Below are 17,345 nucleotides of genomic sequence, written 5' to 3' on the forward strand. Positions count from 1 at the left end.
CCTGGTTGTGGGTAGTTAGAGTTACGAGCGTTGAAAGCTGATTTTGTTACGTGTACAAAATACAATCTTCGGTAAAAATGAAATACTTGAATGTGTATTTGTTGGTGGTTGGAACCTGGATTTGGGTAGTTAGGGTTATGAGTGTTCAAATCTGATTTGGTTACGTGTACAAATACAATGTTCGATAAAAATGAAATACATCAATGTATATTTAATGGTGGTTGGAACCTAATTATGGGTAGTTAGGGTTACGGGGGTTGAAAGCTGATTTTGTTACGTGTTCAAAATACAATGTTCGGTCAAAATAAAATAGATCAATGTGTATTTGGTGGTGGTTGAAACCTGGAAGTGGGTAGTTAGGGTTACAAGCGTTGAAACTTAGTAAAGCGGTGACCTGGAGTAAAGAATGCGAGAGCGTAAGAAGCCACATCAGTGACAAATAGTACGATTCGCCCAATACGGTAACCCAGGGTTCAGAATCTGAAATTTATATATTCCATCGAAGCAGAGGATGGAGAAATGCGGCATCATTGAATTTCATGTGCCGTCATGATCGTGGGCTTGAGACGGTACGTTCAATGTAATGCAGTCATCGATCGTTGTACCCGCCCGGTGAGTGGCGATGCCGGGAGTGAACCAGGACGGGTCGCCAAGACTCACTGTGAGTTACCTTACTCAACAGCCCCCAACCACCACCTCCGCCCCCGCAATCACGACCACGACCCACTGTACGTGCATACCTGATGATGGGAATGAACTCGGGTCGTCCTGTTCGACCCATAGCTACGGAGCCCAGAATTGTGGGGCGACGGTTCCTGGGCAACCTCAAAATCCTGTCCGACATTGCACTACTAGAACTAACCCTAACCTGAGCCTAGCTCTAACCCTAACTAGCCCTAATCCTAGCCAAAGATAACGTTCCCCAGCTGAAATACTTGTTTGGAAACCAAATCTCCGGGGTATCGCCCGTCACCAGCTCGTCGACCTGAAACAAGGTAAAGGGGACATTGCTACTTATTACTCACAGTTACTCCATATTGTAGCGTACCTAGACTCCAACGAAGGAGTCAAGATCGATGCCCTAACCGAAGGACTGTCGGAAGATCTGAAGGATGCCATGACACATTGGACAGACAGGCCTAAGTACGTAGAGGCATGCGCAACCATGTTAATGACAATCGACAACCAGGTTCGGGGCCATAAAGCTGAACAACTGGCTATCTGTAATACGATGGGACAATTTACTACCCCCGCCGCTGTCGAACGCCCATCTCATACCGCCGGAGGCCTCGTCCCAATGGACCTCTCCACCCTCCAAGTCCGTCCCGCTCAACGCCCTGCCACCGAACAACGATACACATTTGTCAATGGACAACGTAAAACCTCTGCCACCGAAAAACAATGGCGAAGGGACAACAATCTCTGTATGTACTGCGCCAATGCCAGCCATGTCTTCGCCAACTGCCCCTCTGCCAATTGCCCGCGTGGTAATCAATCGGTTATGAGGGGCGCCCTTCTCGTACCCGTTCATACTGCCACCGACCGTGCTGCCCCACCGATGGCTAGTCCCGCCTCCTCCGAGTCGGGTTTTCAGTAGTCTCGGGCTTGATCAATAGTCCCTACCCCGGACTTTCTAATGTTTCTCCTTTGTCTACGTTCTCTATCTCTGTCTTCTCGGTATCATCTGTGGAGGATAAATTGGATGGGGATCATTTTGTTGCTTCGTGTAAAATTGTAAACAATAAAATATCCATTCAAACTCACGCATTGATTGATACCGGTTGCTCCCGGTTCGCATTCATTGATGAAACATTCGCGCGTTATAACAACCCCCCATTTCTCTCTCTTAAATCACCCCACACTCTTTAAGTCATCGACGGACGGCCCATATCTTCCGGACAGATTACCCACCTCTGCTACCTACCGCTATCAATTGGTTCCCACTATGAAACTATTTCATTCTTCGTCACCAAACTCGGCTCATATCCACTCGTACTCGGAATCCCTTGGCTTCAATTACACGACGCCACATTACAGTTTAAGGACAATAGCATACTGTTCGACTCCGAATACTGCAAGCACAAGTGTAACTCCTCCGCAATACCCATTCCCATTAGAGGGATTGCACCACCACCCTATTTCCACCTCGTCAGCTCAGCTACTCTCTGCCGCTTCGTTCGAATGGACAAGCTCCAAATCTTCAGCACAACTATCGAGGAAATAGACTAAGCCATGGGCGAGCCCCTTAAGTAAGACTGGAGGAACCGAGTCCCAACCCGGTACAAGAGGTTTCACGAGATGATGGACAAGAAGTTCACTAATAAAATGCCCCCTCGCCGCCCCTATGACCATAAGATACCGCTTAAGGAAGCAAAAGAGCCCCCGTTTGGGCCACTTTATGGTATGTCTCGTGAGGAACTCATCGTGCTTAAGCAATACATACAGGACAACCTCCAAAAAGACTTCATTCAGGCCAGCTCTTCACCTGCCGGTGCCCTTGTGCTATTTGTTAAAAACGCCGATGGAACACTCCGTCTCTGTGTCGATTATCATGGCCTCAACGAACTCACTATCAAAAACCGCTACCCGCTGCTGCTCATCCGGGAAACTCTCGACCGCCTCTCCAAATTCAATTGGTCCACCAGACTTGACATTCGCTAAGGGTATAATCAGATCCGAATGGCTGAGGGTGAAAAATGGAAAACAACCTTCCGTACACGTTACGGACATTTCGAATATACAGTGATGCCCTTCGGCCTTACCAATGTGCCGGCCAGCTTCCAACACTTCATTAATGGTTGCGTCCATGACTACTTTGATATGTTCTGTACAGCCTACCTTGACGATATTCTCATCTACAGCGACACCTTCGAGGAACATCAAGTACACATCAAAAAGGTCCTGAAAGCTCTACAAAGAAATGGAATACTGCTGAAACCAGAGAAATGTAACTTTCATACATAAGGCACCACCTACCTCGGCCTTATTATCGAACCCAATGGTATTAAAATGAACCCGAGGAAAGTGGAGACAGTGAAGAATTGGACCGTCCCCAAAATAGTTAAGCATGTGCAAGCATTTCTAGGTTTCGCTAACTTTTACCGCCGATTCATACGTGGATTCTCGGAACTGGCTTCCCCCCTTACCAGACTGACACGTAAGAATATATCATTTGAATGGACACCTGAAGCCTAAACTGCCTTCAATACCCTGAAAGAGACCTTTACAATGGCTCTCATCCTTACCCATTTCGACCCGGAGAAAGATATTATTGTGGAAACCGACGTATCTGACTATGTCTCTGCGAGTGTACTCTCTCAATACGATGATAATGGTACCCTTCAACCCGTCCCATACTTCTCAAAAAAGCACTCCCCCGCCGAATGCAACTACGAGATTTACGAGAAGGAATTACTGGCGATTATTCGATCCTTTGAGGAATGGCGACCGCAACTTGAAGGAGCTGCACACCCAATCGCCGTCATCTCCAACCATGAGAATTTCGAATAGTTTATGAGTACTAAGCACCTCAACCGGAGACAAGCACGATGGGCGGAATACCTATCACGGTTCAATTTTGTCATTAAGTACGGACTAGGGAAACAAAGAGGGAAACCGGACGCATTGACAAGAAGATCAGGAGATCTCCCTGGAGAGGGGGATTAAAGGCAATTACACCAGAGCCAAGTTGTATTGATGAAAGAGAATCTTGACGTAAAGCTAAGTTTGTTGGTGGGTTCTTTCTCAAATGAGCCCGCTGAAAAGAACGCCTCACTGAATAGACTATTCGATGAAGGATATAGTGCTGACCCGTTTCCACAAAAGATACTTGATATGCGGAACAAAGGTGAATGACAATCAAAGGACATATCACTCGCCGAATGCACCGAGGTTGAAGGCCGGCTGCTTTACCGAGGCAGCATATATGTACCCGACTACGACCCTCTCAAGCTCCGAATTCTCCAACTTTATCATGATGCCCCCTCCACCGGACACCCTGGATGCGAAAAAACATTCGAACTCATCAGTCGAGACTACCACTGGCCCTTTATATGGAATTATATTGCCCGCTACGTTCGGAACTGCCATACCTGTCAACGAAGCAAACCCAACACCCATGGAAAACTCGGCGTACTTCGACTATTACCGATTCCCGAACAACCATGGCAGGAGGTATCAATGGACTTCATAACTAGCCTACCTGAGAGCGAAGGGTATGACGCGATTATGGTAGTTGTTGACCGGTTAACAAAGATGCGAAATCTCCTGCCCTGTAATACCACTGTCAACTCCGAAGACGTCGCCCAACTATATCTGGGAAATATATGGAAGCTCCACGGATTACCTACACATGTCACCTCCGACCGCGGTACGCAATTTACAGCCAAGTTCTGGAGGGCTCTCTGTAAACACCTCAAGATCGAAGCCAGAATGTCTACCGCCTTCCACCCGGAAACCGATGGCCAAACTGAAAGGTTGAACGCCGTAATGGAACAATATCTACGTGGATATGTCTCTTATCAACAGGACGATTGGGTAAAATAGCTCCCTATGGCAGAATTCTCCTGCAATAATCAGGTCTCTGCATCCACCAAAGCTACACCATTATTCGCGAACTATGGTTTTCACCACCGGTTTACAGTGATAATTAAATCGCTTGATAGGACCCCATCAAGCCTCAATGTTAAAGACTTCGCCTTGAAGATGAAGGAACTCCACGAACACCTACGTTCCAATATCTGCACAGCGCAAGACCAACAAGAGCAGGCCATTAATACTAAACGAACGCCGGCTCCGCAGTACAATATCGGCGATATGGTATTTGTTTCAACAAAAAACATCCGAACCACCCGTAACTCTCGGAAGTTGGACTGGAAGAAACTGGGAGTGTTCTCCGTTACAGAAATCATATAGCCATATGCGTACCGAATCGACCTGCCTAGAAGTATGAAACTGTACCCCGTCTTCCATGTATCGTTGCTAGACCCCGCTGCAAATGATCCTGTCCTGGGGCAAACTCCACCACCACCCCCGCCTATTATCGTTGAACAAGAAGATACGTATGCAGTTGAGGAAATCTTGGGCTCAAGGGAAACAAGAAACAATGGCCTGTAATATTTTGTTAAATGGACAGACTATACCGACCCTACTTGGGAACCCACTGCATACCACGATAATACCACCGCCGTTGATATCTTCCATACACGTTACCCCGACAAACCTGTACCATTGGAAGGGAAGATTAAGGTTAAGGCTCGCAGGAGCTCGCGCTTGAAGGGAGGGGCTACTTTAATGGATCGACTAGTGAATACACTGGGTTACGAGGAGTTGGATTAGTCAGAAGGGTTCTATTGGGTTCTACCGGGTTCTGTTGATTGTTAATGTATGAGTTACTTTGGATCTGTCATCGCTGGGATTTCATTAGGTATATTAAGGGGAGTTCGTTCTTATTTCTTGTTCTTTTCCTTTTCTTTCTTTCTCTACGCAACGTCTTCTATACCTACTCTGTCTATTATTATAGAATATTATCTTCCTCTTCTTTACTCGAGAAGACCACCGCTTCGCTGACCCCCTGTCTCATTGACCCTTACCGACGCTAGAGTCCCTCAGGACCCCTATTGCGAGTTCCCAGACCGACCTCTGCTAACCCCTTCGTACTCTGCGGAATACTCGCTACTCGCCTCCTTGAGAGCTAATTACATTAAGACAGAAAAAAAATTCTGGTGTCCGATTTGTTGCTTATATCAACAAAAAATAATATTATTAAAATATTACTAATCAAACTACCAAGAAAAAGCAATCTAATACCTGGCCAATCACAACCTTTAAATAACACATTGCATATCAGTATATCTATGTACTTATAATATTAGATACCTCTACGGTCATTTTGATATATCAATCGATGTATTTCGTTCCCATTTCGTGACATTCGCGAGGGTATTCGAGGGGAAGCAATGCCGATATCTCACGTTACTCAGCACACTCTATGCAGGTGTCTGATCACTTATTACCTATTGCTGTGCCTATCAGATGATGTAGGTTCGCTATGTTGATGAAAACTCTACTCTACATGTAGGTAATGTGCTCCTAGAACTGCGGGTATTTCCCTGGAATTAAGATCCAACACATGCACATGTACCTATGTACTATCCTGGAGTAGCGCTGGCCCGGTGCTCTACTCTATAAATTAAATAATACTGATTACCAACATGTACATGCAGATGGAATTACTACGCCAGTGTGAAATTGTTTCTTATCATACAAATCTGTCTGTGAATAAGTCTGCTTGTGAATAATCTAGCGATATGTATGTAACTTCAGGAAGTCCTTCCTTGATTCCCTTATGGTCATGAGGGTACCTCCCTTCCCAAACTATAGGACATAGGGAAATAGAAATTTTCATTCTTCCTTCCTCTATTCTTTCGGCAGATTTTTGGCTGATCGGGGCCCGTCATTTGTGTTTTGGATAGTTTCTTTTTCTCGAGCTATTGCTGAGCCCTGAGTCAGCTAAAAATAAAACTTATGTACCTAAGTACTTTGGAGGTTATCTTAGGTTACCGTTTCTTTTGGTATTCAATTCTGCTATTCAGTAATTGTGATATGTTTTGTGATTTTGATACGTTTCCCAGCTTGTATTATATACAGGAGATGTATGATGTAGGTATATACATGTATGTATGATAGGGAAGCGCTACACCGCACATATATTCCGTGCCGTATTTGTCTAGATCTAGAGTATGTACCGTAGTATTTGGGGAAATTCATTGTGCTTCAGCAGGGGTATAAGCTAACCAGAGGCAGTCTTTGGACGTCAATATGCACAAATACTCTGGTATGAGGGATATGGAGCGCAACGGTATATGTAGAGTATATAGACTTAGCCGGAGGGACATGGTGAGATATCGATAGCTGATATAGGCACGAAAGTAGACTTAAGGCCTAGCGATAACGCATCGATTGCTTTTTGAGTATATGTACCTTAGTCTACAGTGGACTCACTCTCAGGAGTCGGAGTCAGAGGATAGTCGGCCACCAGATTCTGATGGGGAACATGCACATGACTTATGTAAGCTTTGAAACATTGGTTTCTCTACCCCGCTGCATGCATGCAGGACAGCAGATAGAGTAGAGTACACTCTAGTAGGTACTCCACGTATGTACAGTGACGTACAGATTCAATAGGCACGCCATAGGTACAGCTATATATACTCTATTTGTAGGCATACATAGGGAAGAAACGGTGGCCAAAACTAGTAATGTCTTGGGTTTATCGCTCATAAAAATCATGCGTGGTGTTTAAAGCAGGCAAGGCTAATGGTAAGGACACAAATTATGCTGAATTGGCACTTGTGTAAGTCTGTCTCGTGCCCAGACCCAGCTTGCAGTTAGCACGGGTTCGAGCCTCACTGGTACTCGCGAGGTAAAAAGAATAGCTACATGTAGTATGTACATTACTTTAGGGTCGGAACGGGTATTTCTATAAGACAGATTTGTAGAAGGAAAGCCTTATTTTTGTCTTATGTCTCAAATAATCCCAAAATTAGCCTGATTTGGGCGTAATCATGACTATTGCTCAGGATTACGCATATATCAGGCTTTATTAAGGCTTTTTCTAGGAGTCAGACTTCTGAATAGATAAGAATTAGAGAAATTCTTAAGGTCTAGTACGGGAACTGGGGGGACCGGGGGAGTAAAATTAAGGTTTCGTGGGTTAGGGTTAGGCACTTCGCAAATATCAAGCTGTCTGCGCTGCCTGTATCTACATCTCATCTCCATCACCTCTACCACCTCCGTACCATCGAAATTCCCCACCCCTCTTTTCCCCCACCCCCCAGCATCAGAGTTATGATCAAAATATGCGCTAATCAGTGAATTGAATAGCGAATCCAGCAGCGAATCCAGCAGCGAATCCAGCACCAAATCGAGCACCAAATACAGCACCAAAATACAGCACCAAAATACAGCACCAAATCGAGCACCAAGTAGAGCACCAAATAGAGCACCACCAAATCGAGCACCACCAAATCGAGCACCACCAAATCGAGCACCCATTAGGTCGATAGGCGGGTAGGCAGGTACATCGTAGTTCTGTATTTAACATTTCGTACGTTGTGACTCCGAGCTTACCGTCGCCGAAACAACTGGCCCTCATCTCTGCCTGATACCGGCCTACATGACTAAAAAGCATTTCCCTTTTTTAATATAATGATTCATGGTAGAGCTAGAGCTCAATAGTAAGATCTATAATACCTACATGTAGGGTATATATGTTTAGTGCCGCGCCGCATAGAATTATCAAAGTCAGACAAACAACATTCTATGCATACACACTACCTATACTTTGCATGTATGTAGCCATACCTACATATACCCTTGCACCACCGGCAGTAGCTCAGTACACCCACCCCAAAAGCATTTATTTGGCTATAAACCTTCCTCCATAATCACGACACTCACTATATGCCTCTGGAAACACCTCCAATCACCACCAATCACCACCAGCACCACCAAACAATGGCACTCATTCTCCCTTCAGAAATCATCTCAACAATCATCGAGTGTGTAAGTAGTCAGATCTGATCCACTTCCACCGTTGGATTCTTCCACTCACAGACCACATCAGGCGGCAGAGATTGACTACCTTGATAAACATTGCCACAGACACAACATACACCTGCTCCCCAACCTCTGTCTAGTCTCTAGGCTGTTCTATAGGCTCTCGTCGGCCCTCATTTACCGCGACGTGATTGTCCCTGCCGGCTGGGAGCTCGGAAACATCATCAAACAACTTGTCCCCCTTCTTTCGCTTGAGCAACGTCGCAAGCTCCGGGAGTCTCTGGAGCCGGCTCAGCCCGATGGGGATGAAACGGAGCTCCTCCAGGGGGGTGAACTCGAGGATGCAAAGCAGCTTCTTGTGGATCGGGAACGAATCGTGGACCCAGCATGTGTCAAGAGGCTGATATTATGGGATTCGGATGTTAATGGCGAAACAGATCTGTACCGCGAGTGTTTTTGGCGGGCTATCGATGTGGCCATGGCAGACATGGCCGGCTTGCAATATTTCCAGTAAGGACAATACCGCCGCAGCGGGGTAAAGCTTTCCTGCGTACTCAATGGCTGCTGACGTACGTTGGGTCGGTGGATAGTAATGAGATTGGATGGGATTATCCACCCCTTCTTGAGCAACTGTCAACCCTACAGTCCATACATCATCTAGGTACCGGAAGGGCCGACAGCTCATCCCGCCTCGAGCTACCGCTTAAATGCCCGCTACGCTCCCTAAGCATATTCTACGAGTGGTTCGAGGAAGAGACCGTTGCAGCGTGGAGTCGAATCCTGAAAGAGTCCTCAAGCTCACTCCGGGCACTACATCTATCGTTCAATACTAGAACGATATCCGCCCAGTCTATCGATAAAACACTCCCCACCTTGCTCACAGACCAGAGAACATCTATGCCTATTGCGTTGCCGCAGCTGGAGGAGCTTTACCTCAGGGTCCGCGAGGAAATGCCACCCCCATACTGGCAAAGTCTATAGATTTTGGGCGGTTGCTATTTCTCCAACTTGTTGGCGTGGCTTACGGAGTTTTTGGTGAGAATTTACAAATAGCTAGTATACAGCTAAGTAGGCTCCAGAGACCTAGTCTCTCTCTTCCGGGAAGCATCGTTCCGTTGGTGAAGAGATGCACGGGTAGCCTCGAAGAGGTACATATCATGAACCGCAATTACCCTGACTCCCTTGTCGCCGAGATATTACCAGAGATTTTTAAACATGGTGGGACGCTTAAAGTACTCTCGTTAAGCAATTACCCTTCAATGGACACCGATCAATTCTTCAAACTTACTCATGAATGCTCACAATTGGAACAACTCCTGGTCCACGTTGAGATATTGGACTGGGTATGTGTAAAGGAAAGCTCAATTCCACAATTCCTGGCTCTATCAATCCTTTCCGCACGCTTGTTAACCTTCTATCTCATTCAAACAGAACAAGATGGCACTCTGTCTCATGGAAGTTCCACGGCTCAGTTATCTCCACTTGATGGGTTATACTCTAAGCTCAAATTCCAACATTCACGCCATTACCCCTAACGATGGCCAATGGTGGCATCCTGATGACCCCCCCCCCCCCCCCCCGGAACCTCCAGAGCTACTCAACCCCCTCGACTACACCGTGGGAGACCTCCTTTACCACAGTATAAAGTCATGCAAAGATCGTATGATCCCCTGGCGCGCCGGCTGCAGCCTCCGGTATATTAGGATCTCCGCAATAGGAGTCAAGAGTCACTCGGTCGCTCAATACATCTCCCGGGCCTACGAGCTGCGCCAGGGCTCTTTCGAGGTGGAGCCGCATGCGCTTCATTCGGACACGGAGCTAGCACCTAGCGGAACGGAATACACGTTTGAGAACAGCGGTTTCCGAGTAGCGATAAGAGCGATTGAGCCTAACACTAGGTACGTTAGGGACATGGGGCAGAGAGCGGTGCCGTCCACATGGGCGTGGGAGTGCGCGTTTAGAAACTCGTTCAGAAAGGATCCCCTCCCGTGAGCAGGTGATCTAACTCATTAATTAGCCTAGTGGGGAAGGAGCATTTGGTGGTGAATCCTTATTTAGACGCAATGTATACACACGCAACGAGAATAAGTTCTTAAGATACACTCCAATAACAGCTACGACATTTATGAGCATACCATTCCGACATGATGATAGCCTGAGCCATATGAAGTCTTTTCAATCTTCCTCCCGCTGTACATATGTAAGGCGTTTCAACAATGAAGCAAGGGCCTTACGTCTTATAACTCTTGTTTTTCTAGCATAGCCGGTAGTCAATGTTTCAGTGGGTTAGAAATGAATTCATTTTCGGATTGGTAAATCCTTTGTTAGTATACTTCGAAATAGCTACTGCTATCAAATCCGCGGTGAGGACGTTTCAGTGAGCAAAAACACCGTAGAACTAGTGTTCTCTATTAGACGAGACGTCTCGAAGTCTTGCCTGGAACATCTCGATATCAAATATTATTGATCTTCAGACCAGGTTGAATCTATCAAGATATACATACTAATAGTGCCATAGGTGTTGGTGATAAAAATGAAGTCTAATTCTACCCCGAACCCATGTGGGCCACTCCCAGACAGCACATCAGCTGTTTGTTACACGTCTATCGGGTATAATTTGAGAAGCTAGACCAGGAAACAGCTAAGAACTAAATAGAAGAAGAGTCAGGGAAGACATAAAGTTAACCTGTTTTGTATCTACTAGCGTTGTTAGGTTACGTCGTGGCTCGCGCATCGTGGCAACAAGGCAAGGAAGGTAATATAAGGGACGATGAAGGAGGAGCTCACTTGTATTTTTTTTCTCTTCTTCTTTCTTTAGGTCTCTCTACTCAAAAATCGCTTACATAACTGAATCGTGTTCTTTTCTTTCCAACAAAGTGATAAACCTTTCTATCATTGTGCAAAGCTTTAATTTCGTTGGGTTCTTGGCTCACAAATACTCACTCGGTTTTCTCAAGCCTGTCTCGGGACGGATTTGTTTTTGATTTATTATGTCATTCGTGTATGCATCGAGGGGCGGACGAGAGAAGAAGAGATAGGTACTCTCATCCCACAAGATAAGACAAGATTGGGCCTTACTTTGGTCTCGAACGGTGTCCTGGAGAACACTACGCGCGCGGCAGAACACTTTAAAGCTGACCATCATGTAACTTGTAGGAAACAACGTGGACAAACATTGACGACGTTGCAATTGCAAAAACCCGGTCAAACTCGTAGATTAATGGACCTAGCGCAGTGCGTCTATAATATTCCCGTGAACGCCATTCCCATTACAGAATACTTGTATTTAATTGAAATTAGTGATGGGCACGATCTAGACGAGAGGAGAAGAGACTTTCCTTCGCCTTTTATTGTTTAAACTAAGTCTTGAAAATCTCGAGACAGTTGCCTAGTCTCGTCAAAGTCTCGAGACGTTTCGTCATATTACCTTATGGCGGGGAAAATGCGCAAAGGCTCTCTTATCACACTAATTAATGCAACAAAAATATCAGATTTTCTTATTTTTGGGGGAGATAGGGCTGGAGACTACTGTAACGAGCACTGTGATTGGTACGTCTTGGCTAATTGTCAGTTTGTATTTATGGTACAGGGCCGATTTGGTGCTGACAAGTAATTTCGATCATGCTATGGCGCCGGCCAACGTACTTAACATACCTTTCTGGCCATTGCGCCAGACAAAAAAACGATTTATTGGGCACATATAACCTACTTTTAGTACCAATAAATTTCTTCTCTGGAGGTATATATCCGATTTTGCGTGAGTACTAAACTCTGGTTTTAGGTGTGGTTTTACAGTGGCCATTACCAATATTTCCCATAACTTGTAAGCCTAGCTACTCCTTTAAAAAATTAAAATGAAAGGAACTGGAACAGACAATCTGTAGTCCTTGTGATTGCCTACTAACTGCCCGTCTTTAAATTTCGACTTCCTTATTTTTGATGGGCCAGATATATTGGCACGGGAATCGAATTCGGTAAGGGAATAGGGTAGGTTTAGAGCGACCGGCGCGGCGCCATAAGGTACACTCACGGTTTTCCAGTAACGTATGGGTTCTTCTCCTCCAGTACAAACCTGCCCCCATCTATGAAAGATCAAGCTTTTTTGTTTCTTACTATTACTGGCATCTCAAATTATGCTACAGAGGTTTTGCTGACCTGACGTGACATCGTACTATAATTAAGGGACTAAAATCGGCCGCTGCAGCTAACAGCTGATGTACCAACCGTAGTACTCGCTACAGTATGTTTAGGTGGGGAGAAAAAAGTCAAAAAGACTCGAGACTTCCGCGTTGAACCCATTACACCCAAATAGTTTTAGATATAGAGAATTTTAAAACATACACTTGATAGCTCTGATGATTATCTACAGCGTGGCTGCTTTGAACTCCTTCATTTACTAATTTAACACTGGGTTAATATACAGGTTTTCTAGCTAGGGTAATTTTGGTGCGGAGGTCTCCAATGCCAGTTTTAGGAGCAATTTCTCAAGGTTAGGTGTAAATATTAGTAGGGCGAATTATTCAGCGCAGCGTTAGTGAACTAAGGGTCTCAAAAACTAGTTCTTGAATAAAGAAATGGTTTCTTATAGCTAAGAATAGATTATATGAGCGAAATAATCATTTTTCCTGGGATAATATATATCCGCAATTGTAGGTTTATCGCGACCGGCACCATAGGCCGATCAAGTTGGGTTTTGTCTTAACCCCAGCCGTCAAAGGAAGCTTAGTACACTGTTGATCACGATCAGTACCGTCTCCTTAATTCACAAGCTCAAGTCTAATAGGATATGCTATCCTACATCAAGCAACCTCCAAATTATCTGGGTGAGGGCCGGCGCAGCTGGTTAAGTTGCTGTTCTTAATTCTCTAAACGGCCAATGATATGAAATTTAAAAACATATATTCTAGCCAAGCTGACGCGTACAAATTAAAGCAGTGTTATAAAGGCAACAATAAACAAATCAACCAAACAATATAATTAATGAATTAAACAAAAGAAAAAAGAAAAGAAAAACCAAACAATATCATAGAGGCAGCGATGAGTGATATTACATGATGAAACCGAACAAAGTACATACATAGAAGCAGTGGTGAGTGATATTGTATGATGCAAGGCCGGCCACACAACACACCGATACATGTATTTTCGATTATATATTTATTGTACGCCACTAATGCTATTTTAAATCTCGCTTCTATATCATATTTCAAAAACATTGGGAGCACAAGTGTTTGTACTCGCCGAGGTCGGTCCCATTGATTATATCACGATTTCAGGCATCAAAATAATCCGTCACGTATATACCAGATATGCACCCATTGGAGCTCGGCGTAAACGTTAGAGCCTACCACTTCGCGCGATTGCGACCGCCCTGTATTGTGTGGAGACCTGGTTGGCTCGACGGATCTTCCTGTCATAATGCTTGAAGGCGTGGTCAAAGCGCAACACTGCGCCCGGGCTCTTGGGTCAAAGAGCTTTAAAGGCTAAAGTTACTGCTGACCGGCGAAATTGTATTAGGTATCTTACTGCATTCTACCCCAAACCGACAAGGATTTCCATGTCATACCATGGGATCCAGTGGCGGTTTTTATATCCGGGGTTCACCGCCATATATCGCATCCTCCCCATGTTTTTTTTTTGCCCGCCCGAGCACGTACATACATACATTAGTGGTATGGGTCCGTTAGATCTGATATATTAGCAGAGTGACACGCATCTCAGTGCAGGATTTTAGCTTGATGACACCAGTACGGTAGCAGGTTTTACAAGTCTTTTTCTTTTCCAAATTAGCTCGTACGACCTAGGAATTATAATTATACGGTTCATTATCCACCTAATCTTGGGTGTTCGCGAAAGGTTTTATGAATGCAAATAATAACTACATATACCTCTGATATTAGCAGGATACCATTTTACAGGAGATATTTTCAATAGACAGGGTTCCCCGCGTTTTCCACACATGAAACTTGCAGGCTTTCGGAGGCAGTGGTGGTACGTGATATATCCCGGGAAGTGTTGCCAAAAATACATACCCAAACTTGAATTAACATCCTGCTACACTCATTTCATGAGATATATGCTGATACAAGACGGCAATGATATAGGATCTTTGCATAAGCGATCGCTAATGATGAGAAGGCTGTGCAAAAGATGTCCAGTTTGCTATACTTCCTGTTGAACCATGATCGAGTCTCCACTGAAATGCAAGTTTCAGCGATTCAAATGTCCCAAAAGAAAGATTCGGTACATAAATAGTACCAAACAACCAGTTCTTCCTGAAGCACGTGCATGTGCCAGGCGGCTCGGTACTACAACGTTTCACGGATCATCCGGGTTCCAGGAGTGCAATTAATTTAGCTCCTTCATAGTGGATCACTCGGCGTTCTTTTAGACTATCTGGCTCCATCTCCTCGGAGAGATGAAGCTAGCTAGCTGGAGGCCGGTTTGTACCTGGATTTTATTCAGTACGACGTCTGTCCTAGAGAATACATATTGCATGTGCTCGAGCTATATGATTCCAACGATTGAGAGTCGATAGACCGTGCATACTACATGTAGTTCGACCATGTATGTAGTTACCTCCAGCCTCGCCCGGTGTCTCCACATCTATTATATCTCAGGGCTAAGCTCGGGTATTCCCGTTAACACTCGCAGGGAAGTTGATCCACGGCAGGTGGCATTCATGTATGCATCCAGTGCGAAGCGATTGTGCGCACATGTACATCCGCGACGTTCCGGAATAAACACTCTTCTTGCTACAAGGCATCCATACATGTGTATACTTATGTACATGTATGGTCGTGATGTTCTACATACATACATGTAAATAAGCAATTGCCTGAGACGAATATTACAAAAATTGAAATCTCGCATATACGTAATTACATTATAACCTTTAATTGAGGTCTAGCTGTTAAGCCCGGCTTAATGCCTAAACGTAACCCCCCATCCACCCACCCCGCGCCCCTTCTCCTTGCTTCTGTTCGTCATCACTCTCTATCACTCGTGTTATCCGGTTGGATGGCCGTAATTATACACGTACCTAGTTGTATATAGCCCATGATCACTTCTTCCTCCCCGTGCACATTATTTACACGCTGGTCCAAAGATGCAATTAATTGCCAAAGAAGCCACATAGGCACACGTACACTCTTTCAGTAGATATATACATATTTCCCGAGGCCACATGCACGTGCTCAACCTCCATGACCACCCGGCGAGGATACATATTAATATATTACCCTCTGCTATCTAGCTAAGATGGAGATCGAAGATGAGATGTCGATTGTCTTATACCGTTCCTGGAATGTCTTATCCTCCTGATTAATGCATGTCACTGCTGCATGTCTTGCGGCTAACGGTTTCTTCGACTTTCCCCGGCGATAAAATTCCAGTTGCGCTCTCTCCTCCCTCCCCCCCCCCCCCCTTTTTCTCACTGCTTCTTGGCAACCGCAAGCGAGGCCTTACGTTCTTTACTCCTACATAGCTTATAATTATGCGGGAAGTGTCAATGATCTTCTCTTGATTACAAATAACACACAGGGACCAGGCTAGTGTCAATGTCAAGCTAGCTCATGCTCACCTGACACAATTGACACAAAACATCAATCTGACCTTAATGACTCTAGTGCTTGAAATGAGGCGATCTTTTCATCCTTTCCTCGCTTGATGGTCAACGTACGCATTGCAAGCTAGAACTAATCACGAAGTTTTACATACCTCAAACACATGCTATTCTTTTTCTTTTCTTTTTTGCATTCGGGCCGTTTTTAGTTTTTCCCTTTACATCCGGGACACGGAGTTTCATAACTTAAACCGGAATTTAGCAAAGGTGATTCTGTTCGCTACGCAGAAACAGCCAACCAACAAGGCGGAATGTGTTGCAGTCTGAGACATCAATAGGAGAGACTGCATACCTTGCACGTGTCTTTCGGGCATTTATCAAGAAAAAGAACGTCTTATCATTCCTCCGGCAGATTCTAATGGGGAAAGGAAAGAAAGGTTTAAAGATTTCGTTAGGATATATTACGAAACCGCTTGCAATCAATTGATTGAAAGCGGCGCCGACCTTGAGGCAAAACTCACTGTTCAGAGCCAATGGCATCGCAACCAACGAGCGGCCTTGAACATAACAACGGGAGTGATTCCCTTATCTGCAACGGATCATCGCTAATCACTCGAACATGTCTAAAACTTTGTGTGAGCTGGAGATGTGAAAAGGACAGCTGCCCCACAGTTAGTCAAGGCCCATCTCGACAGCAGGTGCATGTACGTACGTTTCAATGTCTAATTAGAAAGAAACAGGTATTCTCTTAATTCATCTCAAGACGACGTCGTTTGTCTTTTCACGAGCTAGTAGTTTGCTAATAATCTGGAGCCTGAGACAAATATCAAGATAATCTTAATTATGCTGGTCAGACAAGAAAGAGCTTGTCTTGAATCGAGCAAGGTGAAAACAAAAATAATAAATACGACCCGTCTCATGTTTATCCCTACTACTTGCTTGCGTGTGATATAACATGACTCACTCACCTCCGAGACCCCGCCTAGCCAGTAATATACGTCTACATACTGCTCCAACGGATAATTTCTCGTTATTAGCACTTAGGGCACATAGGGCTAGCCCCGCGTGCGGGATCGCAATCATGCTACCATTCTCCTCCCTCGCCAATCCAAAACCGCGCTGAAAACACACAGTTGTCTCGAATCGCACATCACTCACCGAGCGGTAGGGAGGCCCGGCCTCCGGATAAACTCAACAGAAAAGTGAAGGTTTTGCGCTGAGA

General features: G+C 45.0%; 5 protein-coding genes across 5 annotated transcripts; all 5 read left to right on the forward strand.

The window, feature by feature from the left end:
• Positions 1-2,325: 2,325 nt before the first annotated feature.
• Positions 2,326-2,661, forward strand: H6S33_004537 (uncharacterized protein; the record flags this gene model as incomplete). The annotated part of the gene is made up of 1 exon (XM_044835977.1): positions 2,326-2,661. One exon carries the CDS (start codon positions 2,326-2,328, stop codon positions 2,659-2,661), a length of 336 nt encoding a protein of 111 aa, XP_044690510.1.
• An 84-nt stretch (positions 2,662-2,745) lies between these two features.
• On the forward strand, positions 2,746-3,510 carry H6S33_004538 (uncharacterized protein; the record flags this gene model as incomplete). Its single annotated transcript, XM_044835988.1, has 3 exons — positions 2,746-2,947; positions 3,026-3,157; positions 3,218-3,510. 3 exons carry the CDS (start codon positions 2,746-2,748, stop codon positions 3,508-3,510), a joined length of 627 nt encoding a protein of 208 aa, XP_044690511.1.
• A 186-nt stretch (positions 3,511-3,696) lies between these two features.
• On the forward strand, positions 3,697-4,914 carry H6S33_004539 (uncharacterized protein; the record flags this gene model as incomplete). Its single annotated transcript, XM_044835999.1, has 3 exons — positions 3,697-3,847; positions 3,899-4,485; positions 4,546-4,914. The coding sequence occupies 3 exons, from the start codon at positions 3,697-3,699 to the stop codon at positions 4,912-4,914; spliced, it is 1,107 nt and encodes a 368-aa protein (XP_044690512.1).
• A 3,603-nt stretch (positions 4,915-8,517) lies between these two features.
• On the forward strand, positions 8,518-9,540 carry H6S33_004540 (uncharacterized protein; the record flags this gene model as incomplete). The annotated part of the gene is made up of 3 exons (XM_044836010.1): positions 8,518-8,565; positions 8,627-9,069; positions 9,150-9,540. 3 exons carry the CDS (start codon positions 8,518-8,520, stop codon positions 9,538-9,540), a joined length of 882 nt encoding a protein of 293 aa, XP_044690513.1.
• A 176-nt stretch (positions 9,541-9,716) lies between these two features.
• Positions 9,717-10,551, forward strand: H6S33_004541 (uncharacterized protein; the record flags this gene model as incomplete). The annotated part of the gene is made up of 2 exons (XM_044836021.1): positions 9,717-9,902; positions 9,991-10,551. The coding sequence occupies 2 exons, from the start codon at positions 9,717-9,719 to the stop codon at positions 10,549-10,551; spliced, it is 747 nt and encodes a 248-aa protein (XP_044690514.1).
• Positions 10,552-17,345: the final 6,794 nt, after the last annotated feature.

The sequence above is a fragment of the Morchella sextelata genome (assembly GCF_020137385.1).
Source record: "Morchella sextelata strain SCLS chromosome Unknown scls_18, whole genome shotgun sequence".
NCBI classification, from domain to species: Eukaryota; Fungi; Ascomycota; class Pezizomycetes; order Pezizales; family Morchellaceae; genus Morchella; species Morchella sextelata.